Source organism: Eutrema salsugineum, unplaced genomic scaffold (genome assembly GCF_000478725.1).
Source record: "Eutrema salsugineum unplaced genomic scaffold, Eutsalg1_0 scaffold_10, whole genome shotgun sequence".
NCBI lineage: Eukaryota > Viridiplantae > Streptophyta > Magnoliopsida > Brassicales > Brassicaceae > Eutrema > Eutrema salsugineum.
The window spans coordinates 6,394,222-6,409,445 of NW_006256908.1; the positions used below are offsets into that span (position 1 = coordinate 6,394,222).

At 35.4% G+C, this 15,224-nt stretch overlaps 4 protein-coding genes across 6 annotated transcripts; 2 read left to right on the forward strand and 2 right to left on the reverse strand.

Moving 5' to 3' along the window:
• Positions 1–448: 448 nt before the first annotated feature.
• Positions 449–2,258, reverse strand: LOC18027161 (delta-9 acyl-lipid desaturase 2). The gene is made up of 5 exons (XM_006410205.2): positions 1,854–2,258; positions 1,585–1,725; positions 1,347–1,487; positions 1,119–1,225; positions 449–940 (listed from the first exon to the last, which is right to left on the reverse strand). The coding sequence occupies exons 1-5, from the start codon at positions 2,190–2,192 to the stop codon at positions 742–744; spliced, it is 927 nt and encodes a 308-aa protein (XP_006410268.1). The 5' UTR covers positions 2,193–2,258; the 3' UTR covers positions 449–741.
• A 5,003-nt stretch (positions 2,259–7,261) lies between these two features.
• On the forward strand, positions 7,262–9,796 carry LOC18027162 (probable transcription factor PosF21). Of its 2 annotated transcripts, none has more exons than XM_006410206.2 (6): positions 7,262–7,519; positions 7,742–8,373; positions 8,632–8,764; positions 8,878–8,962; positions 9,052–9,426; positions 9,508–9,796. In XM_006410206.2, the coding sequence occupies exons 2-5, from the start codon at positions 7,772–7,774 to the stop codon at positions 9,384–9,386; spliced, it is 1,155 nt and encodes a 384-aa protein (XP_006410269.1). In that variant the 5' UTR covers positions 7,262–7,519; positions 7,742–7,771; the 3' UTR covers positions 9,387–9,426; positions 9,508–9,796. The 2 variants fall into 2 exon arrangements, with proteins under 2 accessions (XP_006410269.1, XP_006410270.1); XM_006410207.2 differs by having other exon boundaries at positions 7,262–7,480.
• An 837-nt stretch (positions 9,797–10,633) lies between these two features.
• LOC18027163 (B-box zinc finger protein 25) lies at positions 10,634–12,092 on the forward strand. Of its 2 annotated transcripts, none has more exons than XM_006410209.2 (3): positions 10,634–10,989; positions 11,332–11,637; positions 11,730–12,092. In XM_006410209.2, exons 1-3 carry the CDS (start codon positions 10,807–10,809, stop codon positions 11,967–11,969), a joined length of 729 nt encoding a protein of 242 aa, XP_006410272.1. In that variant the 5' UTR covers positions 10,634–10,806; the 3' UTR covers positions 11,970–12,092. The 2 variants fall into 2 exon arrangements, with proteins under 2 accessions (XP_006410272.1, XP_006410271.1); XM_006410208.2 differs by having other exon boundaries at positions 11,733–12,092.
• Positions 12,075–15,079, reverse strand: LOC18027164 (probable fructokinase-1). Its single transcript, XM_006410210.2, has 4 exons — positions 14,580–15,079; positions 13,191–13,523; positions 12,525–12,641; positions 12,075–12,416 (listed from the first exon to the last, which is right to left on the reverse strand). Exons 1-4 carry the CDS (start codon positions 14,976–14,978, stop codon positions 12,288–12,290), a joined length of 978 nt encoding a protein of 325 aa, XP_006410273.1. The 5' UTR covers positions 14,979–15,079; the 3' UTR covers positions 12,075–12,287.
• Positions 15,080–15,224: the final 145 nt, after the last annotated feature.

Genomic DNA, 15,224 nt, shown 5'->3' on the forward strand with positions numbered 1-15,224 from the left:
CAGATAGATCACATTTTCCTTCTTTCAAGATATCTAAGCAGTATAAGTATAAATTCAATTAGGTGAACCAAACTAAAACCCAACAGTAAAGTGCCGACTTCAATGTGATGTCAAAAACAAAGTATCGACTTCAAAATGTAAAAAGAAAAGCTGGTCAGTAGTATAAAAACTTTGTTACATATATACCAAACAAACACTGCTTAAGCCAACAAACACCAAAAACCAATATATTCTTATTGAAAAAGTCTCTGTCTCTGACTCTGTCTGTCTCTTCACTGCTTTTTGAGATATTTTTAAAAAAAAAATTCGTTTATTTCGTGTTACAATTTGAGATATACTCGCCTCACATGTACTATCGAACAAACGTATAAACTCCAAAAAAGTCTATTGTCTTTTGCTTTTCTTATTTTACAATATTATTCCATGTTCTCTAGTAAACGACGATTTAGATATTTTTAGATAAAATATAATAACAAATAGTCTCACATAGAGAAAGAGACCAGTAATTAAAGTATTAAAATTACCCCCCACTATGGATTAATAAGTACCAAATTACGACAAATATCTTAATCAACTTGGTCCAAACACCAAACACATCGGAAACGTTCATCGCGTTACCCAAAACTTCAAAAGTAAAAAAAGAAAAAGAAAAAAACAAATGACTCTTTTAGGATTAGAAATTATTCTAATTACATAGAATAGATCCCTTTTTTTTCTTTTTGTTTGCTCTCCCGCAGCAGTTCAACGAACAATAGCCATACGACGTCGTTGAGATTCCGTTGGCAGCTTCACATCGTATGCTAAACCGATAATCTCAAGAAACCGAACAATGTACCAAGAAATGTCGATCTGCCACCACTCTAGTCCTTGTCTCGCAGACGACTCGAACGCATGGTGATTGTTGTGCCAACTTTCTCCAAATGAAAATACCGATAACCACCTTCAAAATGAACCAAACATTACCAAACATTAAATTACAATTCCACATTAATGCATTTTTTTTTAAGAACAGGAGCTGTCTACAATTCATGTGTACTTCGATAATTTGAGAAAGGGACATAAATGATTATTCTTGTACAAACACCAAAAATGTAAGATTGAATTTGTTATGAACATACCAAACATTACGAGAAGTGTCATTGGTCTTCCATGTTCGAGTGCCCCAAATATGGCAAAGTGAGTTTATGAGGCATGTCACGTGCACCTCCAATGCTGCTCCTACCCCCTGTTCATATACATATATTCCAACCCAAAATTTACATAAATATACATTTCCAAATTGATTAATATTTTTTTCTTAATTTCATTGTTAACCAAAAAAAAAAACAATTAGAGATTGAAATTACCATTCCCCAAGTGACGAAGGACATGCCACCAAGATAGAAGAGAAGGATCCCAAGTCCTAAAATGTGAAAAAGCACCGTTTTCTGTAGAAATCTATAAAACCATTGCCTCTTCAAATCATCCACGTTTGTTCTTCTTCCACACTGATTTCAATTCACCATATATAGATCTCTTTTGGTTATAAACAAAAACGACTTCTATAATAATGAAACCCAAAAAAGCAAAATTTGAAAAAATTACCTTTTCCACAAGATATGCAGAATCATAAATCCAGAGAAGATGGCTAAACCAAAAACCTTCTTTAGGACTATGTGGATCTCTTTCTGAATCCGTAAATTGATGATGATATCGATGTGTACTCACCCAATCAATCGGATCTCCCTAATTAAATTACAAAAAAATGTTAATTACTAATTAAAAAAATGTTAATTACTAATTAATACTAGCAATTAATTAAGATCTCAAAGATCTGAAAAAAAAAAAAAATTAGAAAATGGTGATTTATGAACCTGAATAGCGAGAAGAGCACAATAGGCAAAGAGATACTCGAGCCATTTAGGGACTTTGAAACTCCGGTGAGCCAAGTTCCGGTGATACGACACCGTAATACCTAAACCACCGATCGTATAAACCAAAAACGTAACCCAAAGAGCTGACCATTTGAAATAAAACGGAGCCAAAAGCGCCATTGAATGCACAAACAACGACGCCGATAATTTGAAGTAATCTAATCTCCTCCACTTTCTTTCCCAGAACACCCATCTCCTTCTCCTCTTCTCCGCCGTCTTCTCCGCCGCCGTCGATGGATTTTTCCGGTGGTTCTCCTCCACCGTTGACGTCACCGACATCTCTCCGATTCTCTCTTTTTCTCTCTAACTTTTTCTACTTTTTGTTTTAGTGAATAATGGAGAGGAGAATAAAGTTGATGCTCAGCTTTGTAATTTATAGTCTCATTGAGAAAAAAAGAAGGATTAATTACTGCAACAGAATATGGTGTGACTCAGTAAAATAATAAATATCACGATATTTGTTTCGAGTTTTTGACACGTAAGGTGTAAGGTGTACATTTTACATGCAACTAGTGTTATGTTTCTTTCTAACCACTAAATATTATTATTAATTATAATACTATATAGTGTGCTTTTTTTTTTGATAAAGAATGAGAAATGGTAAAAGTTATTTTTAGATGGGCAAATGTAAGTAAAGAGCTAGGAAAGGTGACACAGGGCTCGATAATTTGCTTGACTTATTCTAAAAGGAACTACTGTGATATACATTGCTTTATGGATGTACGTGATTACAGGCTAAAATCACGTTCGGTAGCTGGAAAAACTGTTATCGAATTTGTTTCTCTGAGTTCTTTTTTTTTAAGTTTTAGTTTGTTTGTTTTTATTTTTTTAATTAATAAAATTGGAATAAACTCACTGCGTACTACTGAGCATATGCTGTTTTGAATCGGTACTTTTATTATTTATTTATGAGAAAAAAATAATCAGAAATAGACAAAAGAGGTACCCAAGTGTGTAGAAATACGCCAACTCATTGTATCGATACCTAAATTTGTTTATTTTTCATTTATGTACACGATCTCATGCCAATAATACATTACTTTAATTTTCTTCCCGTTTTTGTACAAATAGTACATAACATTTGACTATCCAGATCATAAATATAAATTTCCTTTTAATACACAAATTCATATATGCAACAAAAAAAAGATCTTTTGAAAATTTGAATATTTAGATCATAAAATGGACAAAAAATTTTTTTTCCGGATATGGGCAATTGTGATTTGTTAGCATATATATTTTTTGACGTGATTTGTTAGCATATATATATATGTGAATCATTATTTCTATTTATTAGTTTGGGATCTGTATATTTATTACCTTTATAAAAGTATTTTTTCTCAATGTAATTTATTTATTTATCTAAAAACGATTTTTTGATGTATCTTTAAGAGTTATTGTATTTTTTATTTATCAAATGTTTATAAGTTCGTATATTTATGGATTATGATTTGAATAGTAAAAAAGATGTGTGGTTAGAACAAAGTCGAATATCCTGTTGTATATAGTACTTTACCAATTCGGGCATTTTCAGATTTCAAGTAGTTGAGTTCATGTATTTCTTTAGCTTTCTTTTCTTGTTCACTTAAATTAATCCCTAACTTTAGGATTGCAAGACTGATCATTGATGCATACACGTCTCTGCAAACAAAGTATAATATTTAGTTTTTTCAGTGTTCATACATATATATATGATGATGATATCTTCTTTTGTAGCCTATAATGATATATCGCTCTCAGTACGCACACTTCTTCTTTTTTGACAGCTCTCACTACACCCCACCTCCAAGAATAATTATTTTAATTATTTTAATTTTAACCAAAAAAGAATAATTAATTTAAAGGAAAATATGATGAGAGGGATATTATCATCAACCTCGGGGCCGTATGTCCTAATGTCCATACCTTTTAGCAACTAAAAATGAATTTGCAACCATCTATAACTCGTCATATATAGAATGTTGTATATATAAGATCGTAACTTTCACATGTTAAGATCCTTTATGTAGACATTAGCATGTGCTCGAACTTGTGAGCTCTTATATATATAATTCAAACTGTTTTGGTGCGAGTGTAAGTGTTCAGCTCACTATATATATATACACATAATTAAAAACAACTCAAGAAATCATCACGTTTGAGATGTCGCAAAAAAAATCCTAGATCCTCGGTTTTAGATCTTGACAAAGTGATCTTCAAAACGCACAAAAATGGAGATTTGATCAGCCTCGCGAACTCCGGAAGCGTAAGACGACAAAGAAATAAAAGTTAAAGCAAAATAATACAAGAACTGATTGTACCCTACATGAATAGTACACAAATTGAAGTTGTTTTCATTGTATATCTATGCATATCGTTGAATATAAGATCTTTCCCAATGTGTACCAATACATTAGTAGTTTGGACATCAAAATCATACTAGAAGCTAAGTTATTAATTGCGTTAGTTAAAAATTCATTAGGTTGTGTGTAAGTGAGAGAGCGAAAAGTGAGAAAGGGTGGTAAGTGAGAAAGGTAGTTAAGCTTTGCTAATAACGATTAGCAAGCATTTAAGTAATATTATAAGCAGATACATAAAATAATACGGTGGTTTCTGTCATTTGGTTAAAACTAATGACCGACCTTCGTGATGCACTAATAAATTAATGGTGGACAAAACTGATCTAGAAGATGTTAACATTCAAACACACCAAGCAAGGAGATCTGGTCTGTAAAGCATGTTAATCTTTTTTCAGTGATAGGATTTGGAGAAAGTAATTGTACCTATATATACTATAGTTGTGATAGTAATAGTCACATTGGTAAGTTTCTATGATTTTATGACGTTTAAATTAGAGGAAAAACTACTAATATCATCTAAAAGCAAAAAATTCCCAGAAAATCACTTTCTAAGATTGTTTGTTTACTCTGATATGTTGCTTTGGAAATAATCATGAGAGGTCTAAGACTGACCAAAACTGAAAAACAGATATTGTTGTTAAATACGTAATTTGTTTTTAAATGAATGAAATTTTTCTTTTTTAAAAAAAAAAAAATCGTTGTTACAACATATGATTGAGTTTTTGATAGAGTTGTAGTTTAATTTTGTCTTTAAAATAAGTTAGATACATACTTTTGAGTTAATTTTCTAAACAAAAATTCGTGATATATAGTTTAAATATATTATTGTAACACATATTATAAAACAAAATTGATCGTAACATGTGTGCAGAGATAGAAAAGTAAATGATGCGAATGGTCCCTGATCACGATTTAAGTAGTAGCTTGTCAGATGTCACTGACCACTAGTCAATATACTTTCTCAATATAACAGTTTCCTCCCTCGCTTTCAAACTTTCACCATTATTCCAAAGATATCAATTAATTACATTTTGTGGTTTCCACTTCTACTCAATCTCATAGAACTTTTCCTCAATTCCTCGGAATTATCATTGATGAACTAAAAATTTTAGTGTATCTGACAGTTTTTTTTTTTCTTGTTTGTTGCGTATATATTTTTGTTACACACATACCATGAATAATAGAAGTATTACAGCAAATATTTTAAATAATCAACATAATTTACATAGAATTGTTAAGAATAACGAATTGGAAGTAAAATACCAATGGGTACTTACGTGCATCAGTCTAAGTACGTAATAATTACTTCCAAAGTTCTTGACACAACAACCAGTCCTGTCTAGGGCTTTTTAGCTCATTACGTCTTTTAAAATCTACCTCTAAAAGAAAAGAAATAAAAAGTTTCTCAAACGAAAAGAAAAGAAAAGAAATTTAAGTATTGTTAGCTTAGTTTATGTAAGGAATACTTGTTATCGCGTTTAGATCACGTATCGATAATGAGAAAAAAAAATATCACAACATAAACGCTCACGCGTAACGTATATCTATGTTAATCCACAAGTTTTGTTTGACTTATTAAAGACTAATAAGTGTAATCGATAGACAGTTTAGACTTTAGAGCTTGGAAGTAGTTGGAATGCATGTTCGGTCTAACAGTGACGATAGTCAGAAGTAAAATTGTTAATTAGAACCTCCTACATTATATTTATAAGCTTAATTTTTTTTTGGGAAACGCAAATCTAAAACAAATGAAAGACTTTAACAAAAAAAAACAAATTAAAGAAGAAACTATTTTCATTATTACGAAATTAAAAACAATGGAAAATTATAATATGCTGTAAGCATATTGATAATATAGCTAGTAACGTAAAATTCTAATTATTATTATTATATATTGTTGATTTTGTGATCTTTAGCGATTCCTTAGCTCGATCGGTAGATTGTAAAAGGCAACATGACAGAATCAATAAATCCAGCCCAACGATCATACAAATAACCACCTGTATTAATATCAAAGTACGAGGAAAAAGTGTGAACTCGTAAGAACGACACTTGAACCAAGTGACTTTAATGCGATCGTTGATGAAATTGATTATTACGAAGAATCTGAGAAGAATATATGAGTTTTTAAAAAAAAAGACCAATTATATCGATTTTTCTAGGTACATTTATAACTTATTTCCGCGCCACTATGAAAAGCATTTTACGTTTATTAAATGTGAAATCGATGACCGTAACATTCCTTTCCAACTTGGAAAAGGACAGTGCTTCTGAGATACATGTGGTACCAAGTGATTTTTTTTTTGGTTTTTTTAAGGGGAAATTTGTTCTGTTAAATCGCTGTTCAATGTTAAGTATTTGATATCCAGGTTATGAAAAAAACATGATCGTTTATATATTGAAAGAATTAGAAAAGTAAATCTTGCTTCCTCGTGTTCATTAATTCCATAATAAAGATTAAAAGTTCACAATTATAGTTTTTCTCCGTCTAAATTTTATTAAGATCTCAAAGTGAAATACAAAGGTAAAACCAGCAACAACACTGACATGAATGAAACTAAGGCCAAAACTAGAGCATATAAAATGAAATACGAAGATAAACTAATAGTCTTTCTCGCATGGGCATTTTAACACATTGTTTTCGATGACAAATTGACAATACCAAGACGATCTTGTTTTGTATAAAATATCATCAAAAATCATATTCGCATAAACAATAACTTCATATACGGATCATGCAGCCTAAAAGAGAGTATGCAGCTCCAAGTCTTGGGCTATATAGGCTTTAGGCCCATAAGTTATTAAAGATAAAGGCCCAGGCCTGGTTGAGACAAATTGACAGTGCTTTAACTAATGCCATTAAGCAAAATTAATTAATCCTTAATGGTTTGGTTAATGAATCTCTCTGCTTCTCATCGTCGCACTAACGGAAATGGCGGAACACGCAATACGACGCGTTTTAAGAATATATTTTACCCATTACGCAATAGATTGTGGGAATACACATGATCTCTTGTAAGAATCGCATTCTCTCTTCGTCTTCTCACTCATAGATCTCTTTCTCTTCCTCTCATTTTCTCCTCCGATTCTCAATTTTCCTCCTTTTTCTCTCATAACTTTTGGAAAAGCCCTAAACTTTCTGCCTGGAAAATCTTACAATTTTTCTCTTGGATCTCTCTCTCTCTCTCTCTGCAGGGCCAGGCTACTACAGCTGATTAGATCTATTTAGTAAGTGATGTTACAAAGTCGTCTCCTTTGATCTATTTAGTAAGTGTTACAAAGTCGTCTCCTTTGATCTACTTTCAACTTTGGGTTCTTTCTTTTTTCTTTCTTTCTCTCTGTTCATTTTGATTCTGGGTTAGAATAAAAACTTGTGCTTTTCTAAGGTTGCTTCACTGTTTTGATAGCTTGAATTTGTGGAATCAATGGCCACTTAGTGTTGAATTTACCACTATTCTGATCGTAGTTGCTTAATGATCGTTTTGGCAGATAGTTGAGTCTTTAGAGTGAATTCTAGAAATGGATAAAGAGAAATCTCCGGCACCTTGTGGTGGTCTCCCACCTCCATCTCCGTCAGGTCGATGCTCAGCATTCTCAGACGCTGGTCATGGACCAGATACTAACCGGTTAAGCCACGATATTAGCCGTATGCTCGATAACCCACCAAAGAAGATTGGACACCGTCGAGCACATTCCGAGATCCTCACTCTCCCTGATGATTTGAGTTTTGACAGTGATCTTGGTGTGGTTGGTACTAATGCTGATGGAGCTTCTTTCTCTGATGACACGGAAGAAGACTTGCTATCTATATATCTTGATATGGATAAGTTTAATTCCTCGGCTACTTCTTCTGCTCAAGTTGGTGAGCCGTCAGGAACTTCTTGGAAAAATGAGTCGAAGATGCATACAGGCTCAACTTCTAATCCTCAGAATACGCTCAATAGTTTCGGCGAAAGACCAAGAGTCAGACACCAACACAGCCAATCTATGGATGGTTCAATGAACATCAATGAGATGCTTATGTCGGGAAATGAAGATGATTCCACTGTTGATGCTAAGAAGTCCATGTCTGCTGCTAAACTTGCTGAGCTTGCCCTCATCGATCCAAAACGTGCTAAGAGGTAATTAGTATTTTCGTCTTTTTCTCTGTGCTACTCTGTTTTACATGCAAAACTTTTGGTGTCGAGCTTTAATGAATTAATGCCACTAGTCATAACTTCTCCACATAACTTCTAGAATGGCGTGACATCACAAAACATGAACTTAACTGCTTTTTGATGATCTCTCTTCCAGCAAACATTTGTGTTTGTGCAATCAAAATCTGAATTCTTATTATGAGTAGAGCGAGTGTATGATTTTTTGTGTGTGCCACATGATAGGATATGGGCAAACAGGCAATCCGCGGCAAGATCAAAAGAAAGGAAGACGAGATACATATTTGAGCTTGAGAGAAAAGTACAGACTTTGCAAACAGAAGCTACAACTCTCTCAGCCCAGTTGACTCTCTTACAGGTTGGTTTTGAGTCTGTGTATGGTTGCTCTTTCTTTCTTCATGCTATGTGTTAATATTCGTTCATGTTTTATGGGTTTTTAAAACTTGTGCTATTTTCGTCCTGTTTGTTCAGAGAGACACAAATGGCTTGACTGTAGAAAACAACGAGCTGAAACTGCGGTTACAAACAATGGAGCAGCAAGTTCACTTGCAGGATGGTGAGGCTCTTTTATAGCAAACACTTTTGCTTCCTCACTTAGAGAGAAAATTCATTACAATTTGGTTAAAACACTTGGTCTTTTGGCAGAACTAAACGAAGCACTTAAGGAGGAAATCCAGCATCTGAAGGTGTTGACGGGCCAAGCTGCTCCAAACGGTGCATCAGCAATGAACTATGGGTCGTTGGGATCAAACCAGCAATTCTATTCCAACAATCAGTCAATGCAAACAATCTTAGCCGCACAACAGTTCCAGCAGCTTCAGATCCATTCGCAGAAACAGCTGCAACACCAACAACAGTTTCAGCTTCAGCAGCAACAGCTGCAGCAGCTTCTAAACCATCGCCTTCAACAGCAGGAACAACAAAATGGAATTGCAGAGATGAGAAAACAGAAACCATCTCAAGGCCAGAATGAGAGCTGAGGAATACGAGGTTGAATATATGTGGACTTTTGCGAGAGAGGTATATCCATCAATCAGAGTCCTTTTGGATTTAGGATTGTTGCGTTTTAGGGTTTTACCTAACGGGTGCCTTGGCCTACAGGGTATTGACGTTATGCACTAAGCAGAAGACTTTTGGTATATCATCGAGGAAAGAAAACATTTGGATAGCCCAAAGACACATTATGAGCTGTTTGGATTTGGTTATTGGAATTTAGATTGGGTCTTGTGTCCAAGTACGTAAAAAGTTTTTTTTTTGGTTTTTATCACATTCAAACTGTGAATTTGTTATAAATTATAAATTGTACACGTTATTCCCAACCGTGCTTGATGTATATTTGTTTTCTCAGATGCTTTTGTAAAATAACATTTAGATTAAATATCATATTGATTGACAATTTGCTGCGTAGACTTGCTTAATTCATCTAGTTTTTGTAAAACTCTTTGAGACTAAATCGTTAATTATAAAGTATTATTCAGCGTTAAAAATAAACATACATTGTAGAAAATATAAAGATTATTTTCAGTAGAATTAAACACTGAGTTTATCCACTAAAAGAAAGAAGGAACCGCCACAAGATTAGTCAACACCAACTCCATCGAAATTCGGTTTGATCTTAAAAGAACATTTGTTTTCTCCAATATGCAAATTTTAATACAGACCGCTAAAAAATTTCAGCCGACTATTTGTTGTGAAATATTGTCCACAAGATTTTGAGGCTACTACACTCAAATACAAGAGGAAAACATTTTTCTCATAATTGTCTTACTTTTAATACAGACCGCTCATAATTGTCTTACTTTTCGGCCCCCTTAAGAAAATAGATCACTTTTCAATATTTTATTTTCAATATAAAAAGACAGATTTTCAAATTTGTAGTACACATATAATACTAATAGGTGTTAAATTTAATGATAGTATAATGAAATAGTCCAAAAACAAGAGGTATATATATATAAATAAGAGCGCTCTATAAATAATTGAAGAAAATTTTGAGAAAATAACTTTTAATGAGTTAGTATTTTTAAAAATACACCATTTATATTAGTTTGAAAACTACATAACTCTAATATCCCAGTCAGATTATCTGAAAAAGACGGGACAGAGAAAATATCGAAATACAAGTGAGAGAGACAGAGAAGAAGAGAAACAACGAGAGCCGCAGAAGAAGAAGAAGAGTGGGACCATACAAACAAGTACAAGGCCTTGCTGTAAGAAGCAATGATGTGGTTCCTTTTGATACGCATAATCTTAAAAAGGCCTTCCTTATCTTCTCCTCTTCAAAATCTTGAACTAGAGAAGACAACAAAAGGCATAGCTTTCTTTTGTAGAATCCTCTGATACTCAGATTCTCTCATCTCAAGAAAAAAACACAAAAAAGGAAAGCTCTGTTTGAGAAAGATGAAGATACAATGTGATGTGTGTGAGAAAGCTCCGGCTACACTAATATGTTGTGCCGATGAGGCTGCTCTGTGCGCTAAATGCGACGTTGAGGTTCACGCCGCTAATAAGCTCGCTAGCAAACACCAACGCCTTTTTCTTAACTCTCTCTCCACCAAGTTCCCTCCCTGCGACATCTGCCTTGTAAGATAATCAATCTCCTCTTCTCTTTTTTCTTCGTCTCTGTTCGTGTCTGTATCTGTTGTATCTTCAGAGATCTTTGTGTGTTTCTGAGTTTCTCTATTGGTGATTCTTGAGCAGATCTTGTGATTGAGAGCTATTCTTGGCAGGTTCTTTAGGAGTATCATTGTGAAAGTTCTTAGCTTTCTATAAATTCGTTAACAAAGATTGGATATTTAGATTTAACTCAAGCAAAGGTTGGAGTTTTAGATCCAATTTTGGTAGATATTCTAGATGGAGTCTCAAGAAACAAGGTTGCTCATGTAGTATTCTGTTCTTTGTGTTCATCTTTTGTTTGACTTGCAGGAGAAGGCAGCTTTCATATTCTGTGTTGAGGATAGAGCTCTTCTCTGCAGAGACTGCGACGAGGCGACCCATGCGTCTAATACTCGCTCTGCTAATCACCAGAGGTTCTTGGCCACTGGAATCAGAGTCGCTCTGAGTTCAACTAGTTGCAGTAAAGAAGTGGAGACGAATCATTTCGACCCATCTAACCAGCAGAATGCAAAGCAGACTCTCCCTAAACCTCTAATTCAACAGTCTGCTGCTCCATCTCCACCATGGGATGGTGATGAATTCTTCCGCTACTCTGATCTTGAGTGCAGTAATAAGGTGAGAAGCGGTTTTACCAAATCTATGGGTACTAAATGTGTTAAGGCTTGTAGCTTATTTTGACATGTGTATAACCTGTTCTTGTGGTTCAGCAGAAAGAGCAGCTCGATCTCGGGGAGCTAGACTGGCTTGCAGAGATGGGTTTCCTTGAGGACCAGCCTGATCAAGAAACTCTACCGGTAGCTGAAGTTCCCGAGCTTTCGTTTTCACATTTGGCTCATGTTCATTCCTACAATAGACCCATGAAGTCCAATGTTTCCAACAAGAAACCGAGGCTTGAGGTCCGGTATGATGATGAGGAAGAGCATTTCCTTGTCCCTGACCTAGGCTAAGCTTGTATATAGCACTTGCTTCGCCATATGTATCTATACGTGCTCATCTATTGTCTTTGTCTTGCTTTCTCTGTGATCTGATTCGAACCAGTAATAGGTTTAAGGAACAATCTTCTCGTTTTATTAGCAAGTGATGCCTTGAATTGAAACATAGAGTCTTTTTTAAATCATTACATTTTGAAGAAGGAGAAACAAAAAACAGAGCGCAATGCCCCCAATTCGTTTCTCTCATCCGGAAACAAGAATACAGAAGAGAGAAGAGAGCCGTGAAAGAAAACAAATTACGTGATAATAAAGGCTTTGCGTTGGCTTTTGTTTCTATTTGCCTTCGAGAAAGCTGACAACTTCAGCCTCCGAGGGAAGAGCAGGAATGGCTCCTTTTTTGGTCGTGGTGATTGCTCCACAAGCGTTTGCGAATCTCAGCACTTTTCTCAATCTCTCTTCGTCCTGTTTAAAGTAAATACCCAAGAGTTCAATGGATACTGAAGTTAGAACGATTCATTCAATGGATTGGATAACAGATAGGTCATTTGGATGCTTTCTTTTGAATGTTACCTCGAGAATGGATTGATCATCGGCAATCTTGTTTAGAAGGGCACCAACAAAGGAATCTCCAGCTCCGGTTGTATCCACGGCGTCCACATGGAAAGGGTCGACGGATCCACGGAAGTTCTACACACAGTTTGTTAAGCAGAGAAACCCATTTTAGGTAAAAGTCACAAAAGTTATTGACGTAAAGCAAGTGTACGAATCGGTTTTCATGTTCATGTGATTCGGCAACTAAGAAAAGCAAAAGTAACTTCCATTTCTTGACAAGAAGAAAATTCGTCACCTTTGAAAAACAAAAGAAACTTAGAGATCACGACTTCTCTGACCCTAAGTAGGAATTTTTTTTAATGGAGGGTCCACGAGGAAGAAAAAATTTCAATTTTTAATTAAGCAGTTGGTGAGATCTACCAAACCAACCAATATTAAATCGAGTAGCACAAATGATTCCTGCAGCAGTATTGACATCTCTGTTCTGATTAATATATTAAATACGTTTCTCTAATCCTTTCCAAAAACATGTTGATATAAAAGTAAATCTGAAATCATTTTATATAGCACACTACTTTTGCCTTCTGGTATCAGCTAATCGACACAACACACAAGACACAACCAAGAGACAATCATAATGATGATGATGGTAAATGCACATAAAATATGTTTGACTGTGTTTACCTTGGCGTAATACCGACATCCCTTTTCACCGAGGGTGACGAGCAAGAGCTTCAAGTTGGGATGCCACAAGGACAATGCGGTCTCATCATCGATCTTGTTGCTTCCAGTTAGAAACTCCAGCTCAACGTCGCTTACCTTGATGATCTCAGCTTTGTCCCAGATGCTCATGATCTGTGTCTTGGCTTCTTCCTTTGATGGCCACAGAGGTTCCCTTAGGTTTGGGTCGTATGAAAGAAGAGCTCCTGCTTCTTTCGCCACTTCCATTGCCTTCAAGTGAGCCGACCTACATGGCTCCACTATTAAGCTTATTGATCCATAATGAAACACTTTGGCCTGCAAAAAGACACATCAGGTTGGTCACACAACAAAATTACACCGATCTACAAATTCCAAACTTGACAGAAACAAGTAAAAGCCAGTTTGGTACCCCAAAACTCACAGAATTACACAGCTTGGATCATAAGGAATAATTATTCAAGGGACCCAGTTTGATATGATTCTTTATATTTTGATAATTAACTACGATGGGGTCAGTCATTATCAAACTGTTCTACAAAAGCAAAAGGTCCTCACCATTGAGACTAGCTGTAAAGGTAAATTTTTCAAGCAAAAATATTCAATCTGACGTTTCACCATCACCATAAAATGTGCACATTAACTTTAGATCACATCAATGAACCCGAACATACTCAGAATTTCAGATTTTCAATTAGGGTCAAGAAGAACAAATATTTAGCTCACTGCAAAACTACTAAACATTAATATTATATATCACACCCTATTTTTTCCACAAATCAGAGCAATATAATAGGAGGATAAAAATCATTAGAGAAGTCAATTAACCCAGATTCTGATCTTGTGCTTAATCACGATATTAGTCGACCAAAAGGTAGAAAGCTTTTATTTTTGGGGGAAAAAAAAGTAAAATGTATCACTTTCATCCTTTTTTTTTTCCTTTCAATTTTTGGATAATACAAACAAGTCAGGTACTTCGACAAATCACGTGACATCACGTGGATCTACGCACATCCGTGTGCGAAAAGATCTTAAGACCCGCGAAGAAGAAAAAACGCAGTGAGATCAGAGAAAAGTCACCGCCCGTGAAATTAGCAACGACACATAACCCCAGTGAGATCATCTTCTACGTTTCTTAAGCAATAAGCACGATTCCCAATACTCTAGAATTCCAACACTCCGATGAAAAAATTTCGAAAACAAAATTTTGTTTCTGCGTTTTCCCAGTAATTCAAAAAACAAGAGACCCTATGAGAATCTATGATTTTCTCTTAGATCTCGTGAAGATCTGGAGTAAACAGAGTTTTCTATAACCCCAAAATCGTAAAATATGGAATCAGAGAGAGATAGAAGGGATTTAAGCGATTTACGTACGGATCTGATGAGCTCGAGGTTGAGTTCGTCAGGGCGGAGGAGCATATCGGCGCTGGGATTCCGGTAAAACATAAACTCCCGATCTCCGTCGGCACGTAACGTGACGAAGGCGAGGGCGGTCCTGGCTCCTTTGTCGAAATTGATCCCCTGATCAGCGACGCCGTTTTTCCTCAGAATCCCAGCGAGCATATGGCCGAACTCGTCGTCTCCAAGTTTTCCGACGAAGGCGGAACGTCCACCGAGACGAGAAACGGCGATGGCGACGTTTGCAGGAGCACCGCCTGGAGCTTTGAGGAATCCAGGAGCCTCGGCGAGGGAGACTCCGGATTCGGTTGGGACGAAATCGATCAGCATCTCGCCGAAGCTAACGATCAGTCCTTTCTCGCCGTTTGATGCCATTAGAAGGGAAGAAAACGAGATCTGTGGAGAGTTGGATCAAATCGGAGAATAGAGAAGGAGAAAATACAGAAGAGAATATATTAAAATGAAGGAAGGAGAGATTGGTTTATATAGAGGAGGACGAGACTTTAACTGGTGAAGCTACACTGAAATATTAGCGTAATCATTAAATAATATTCATTATTTGTTTCTGGAATATTATCCATAATCGATAAAATATCAAAAATATATTACCAAAAAACATAA

Bases quoted from the DNA above. Each gene is read 5' to 3' on its own strand.
- LOC18027161 (XM_006410205.2), bottom strand. From the start codon at position 2,192: ATGTCGGTGACGTCAACGGTGGAGGAGAACCACCGGAAAAATCCATCG. The intron at 1,488-1,584 runs GTAATTTTTTCA...AATTGAAATCAG, and splicing joins CTGCATATCTTGTGGAAAAG to TGTGGAAGAAGAACAAACGT. The intron at 1,226-1,346 runs GTAATTTCAATC...GTATATGAACAG, and splicing joins CCTTCGTCACTTGGGGAATG to GGGGTAGGAGCAGCATTGGA.
- LOC18027162 (XM_006410206.2), top strand. From the start codon at position 7,772: ATGGATAAAGAGAAATCTCCGGCACCTTGTGGTGGTCTCCCACCTCCA. The intron at 8,765-8,877 runs GTTGGTTTTGAG...CTGTTTGTTCAG, and splicing joins CCCAGTTGACTCTCTTACAG to AGAGACACAAATGGCTTGAC. The intron at 8,963-9,051 runs GTGAGGCTCTTT...GTCTTTTGGCAG, and splicing joins GCAAGTTCACTTGCAGGATG to AACTAAACGAAGCACTTAAG.
- LOC18027163 (XM_006410209.2), top strand. From the start codon at position 10,807: ATGAAGATACAATGTGATGTGTGTGAGAAAGCTCCGGCTACACTAATA. The intron at 10,990-11,331 runs GTAAGATAATCA...TTTGACTTGCAG, and splicing joins CTCCCTGCGACATCTGCCTT to GAGAAGGCAGCTTTCATATT. The intron at 11,638-11,729 runs GTGAGAAGCGGT...CTTGTGGTTCAG, and splicing joins ATCTTGAGTGCAGTAATAAG to CAGAAAGAGCAGCTCGATCT.
- LOC18027164 (XM_006410210.2), bottom strand. From the start codon at position 14,978: ATGGCATCAAACGGCGAGAAAGGACTGATCGTTAGCTTCGGCGAGATG. The intron at 13,524-14,579 runs GTACGTAAATCG...GTCTTTTTGCAG, and splicing joins ACCTCGAGCTCATCAGATCC to GCCAAAGTGTTTCATTATGG. The intron at 12,642-13,190 runs GTAAACACAGTC...AACTGTGTGTAG, and splicing joins GATGTCGGTATTACGCCAAG to AACTTCCGTGGATCCGTCGA.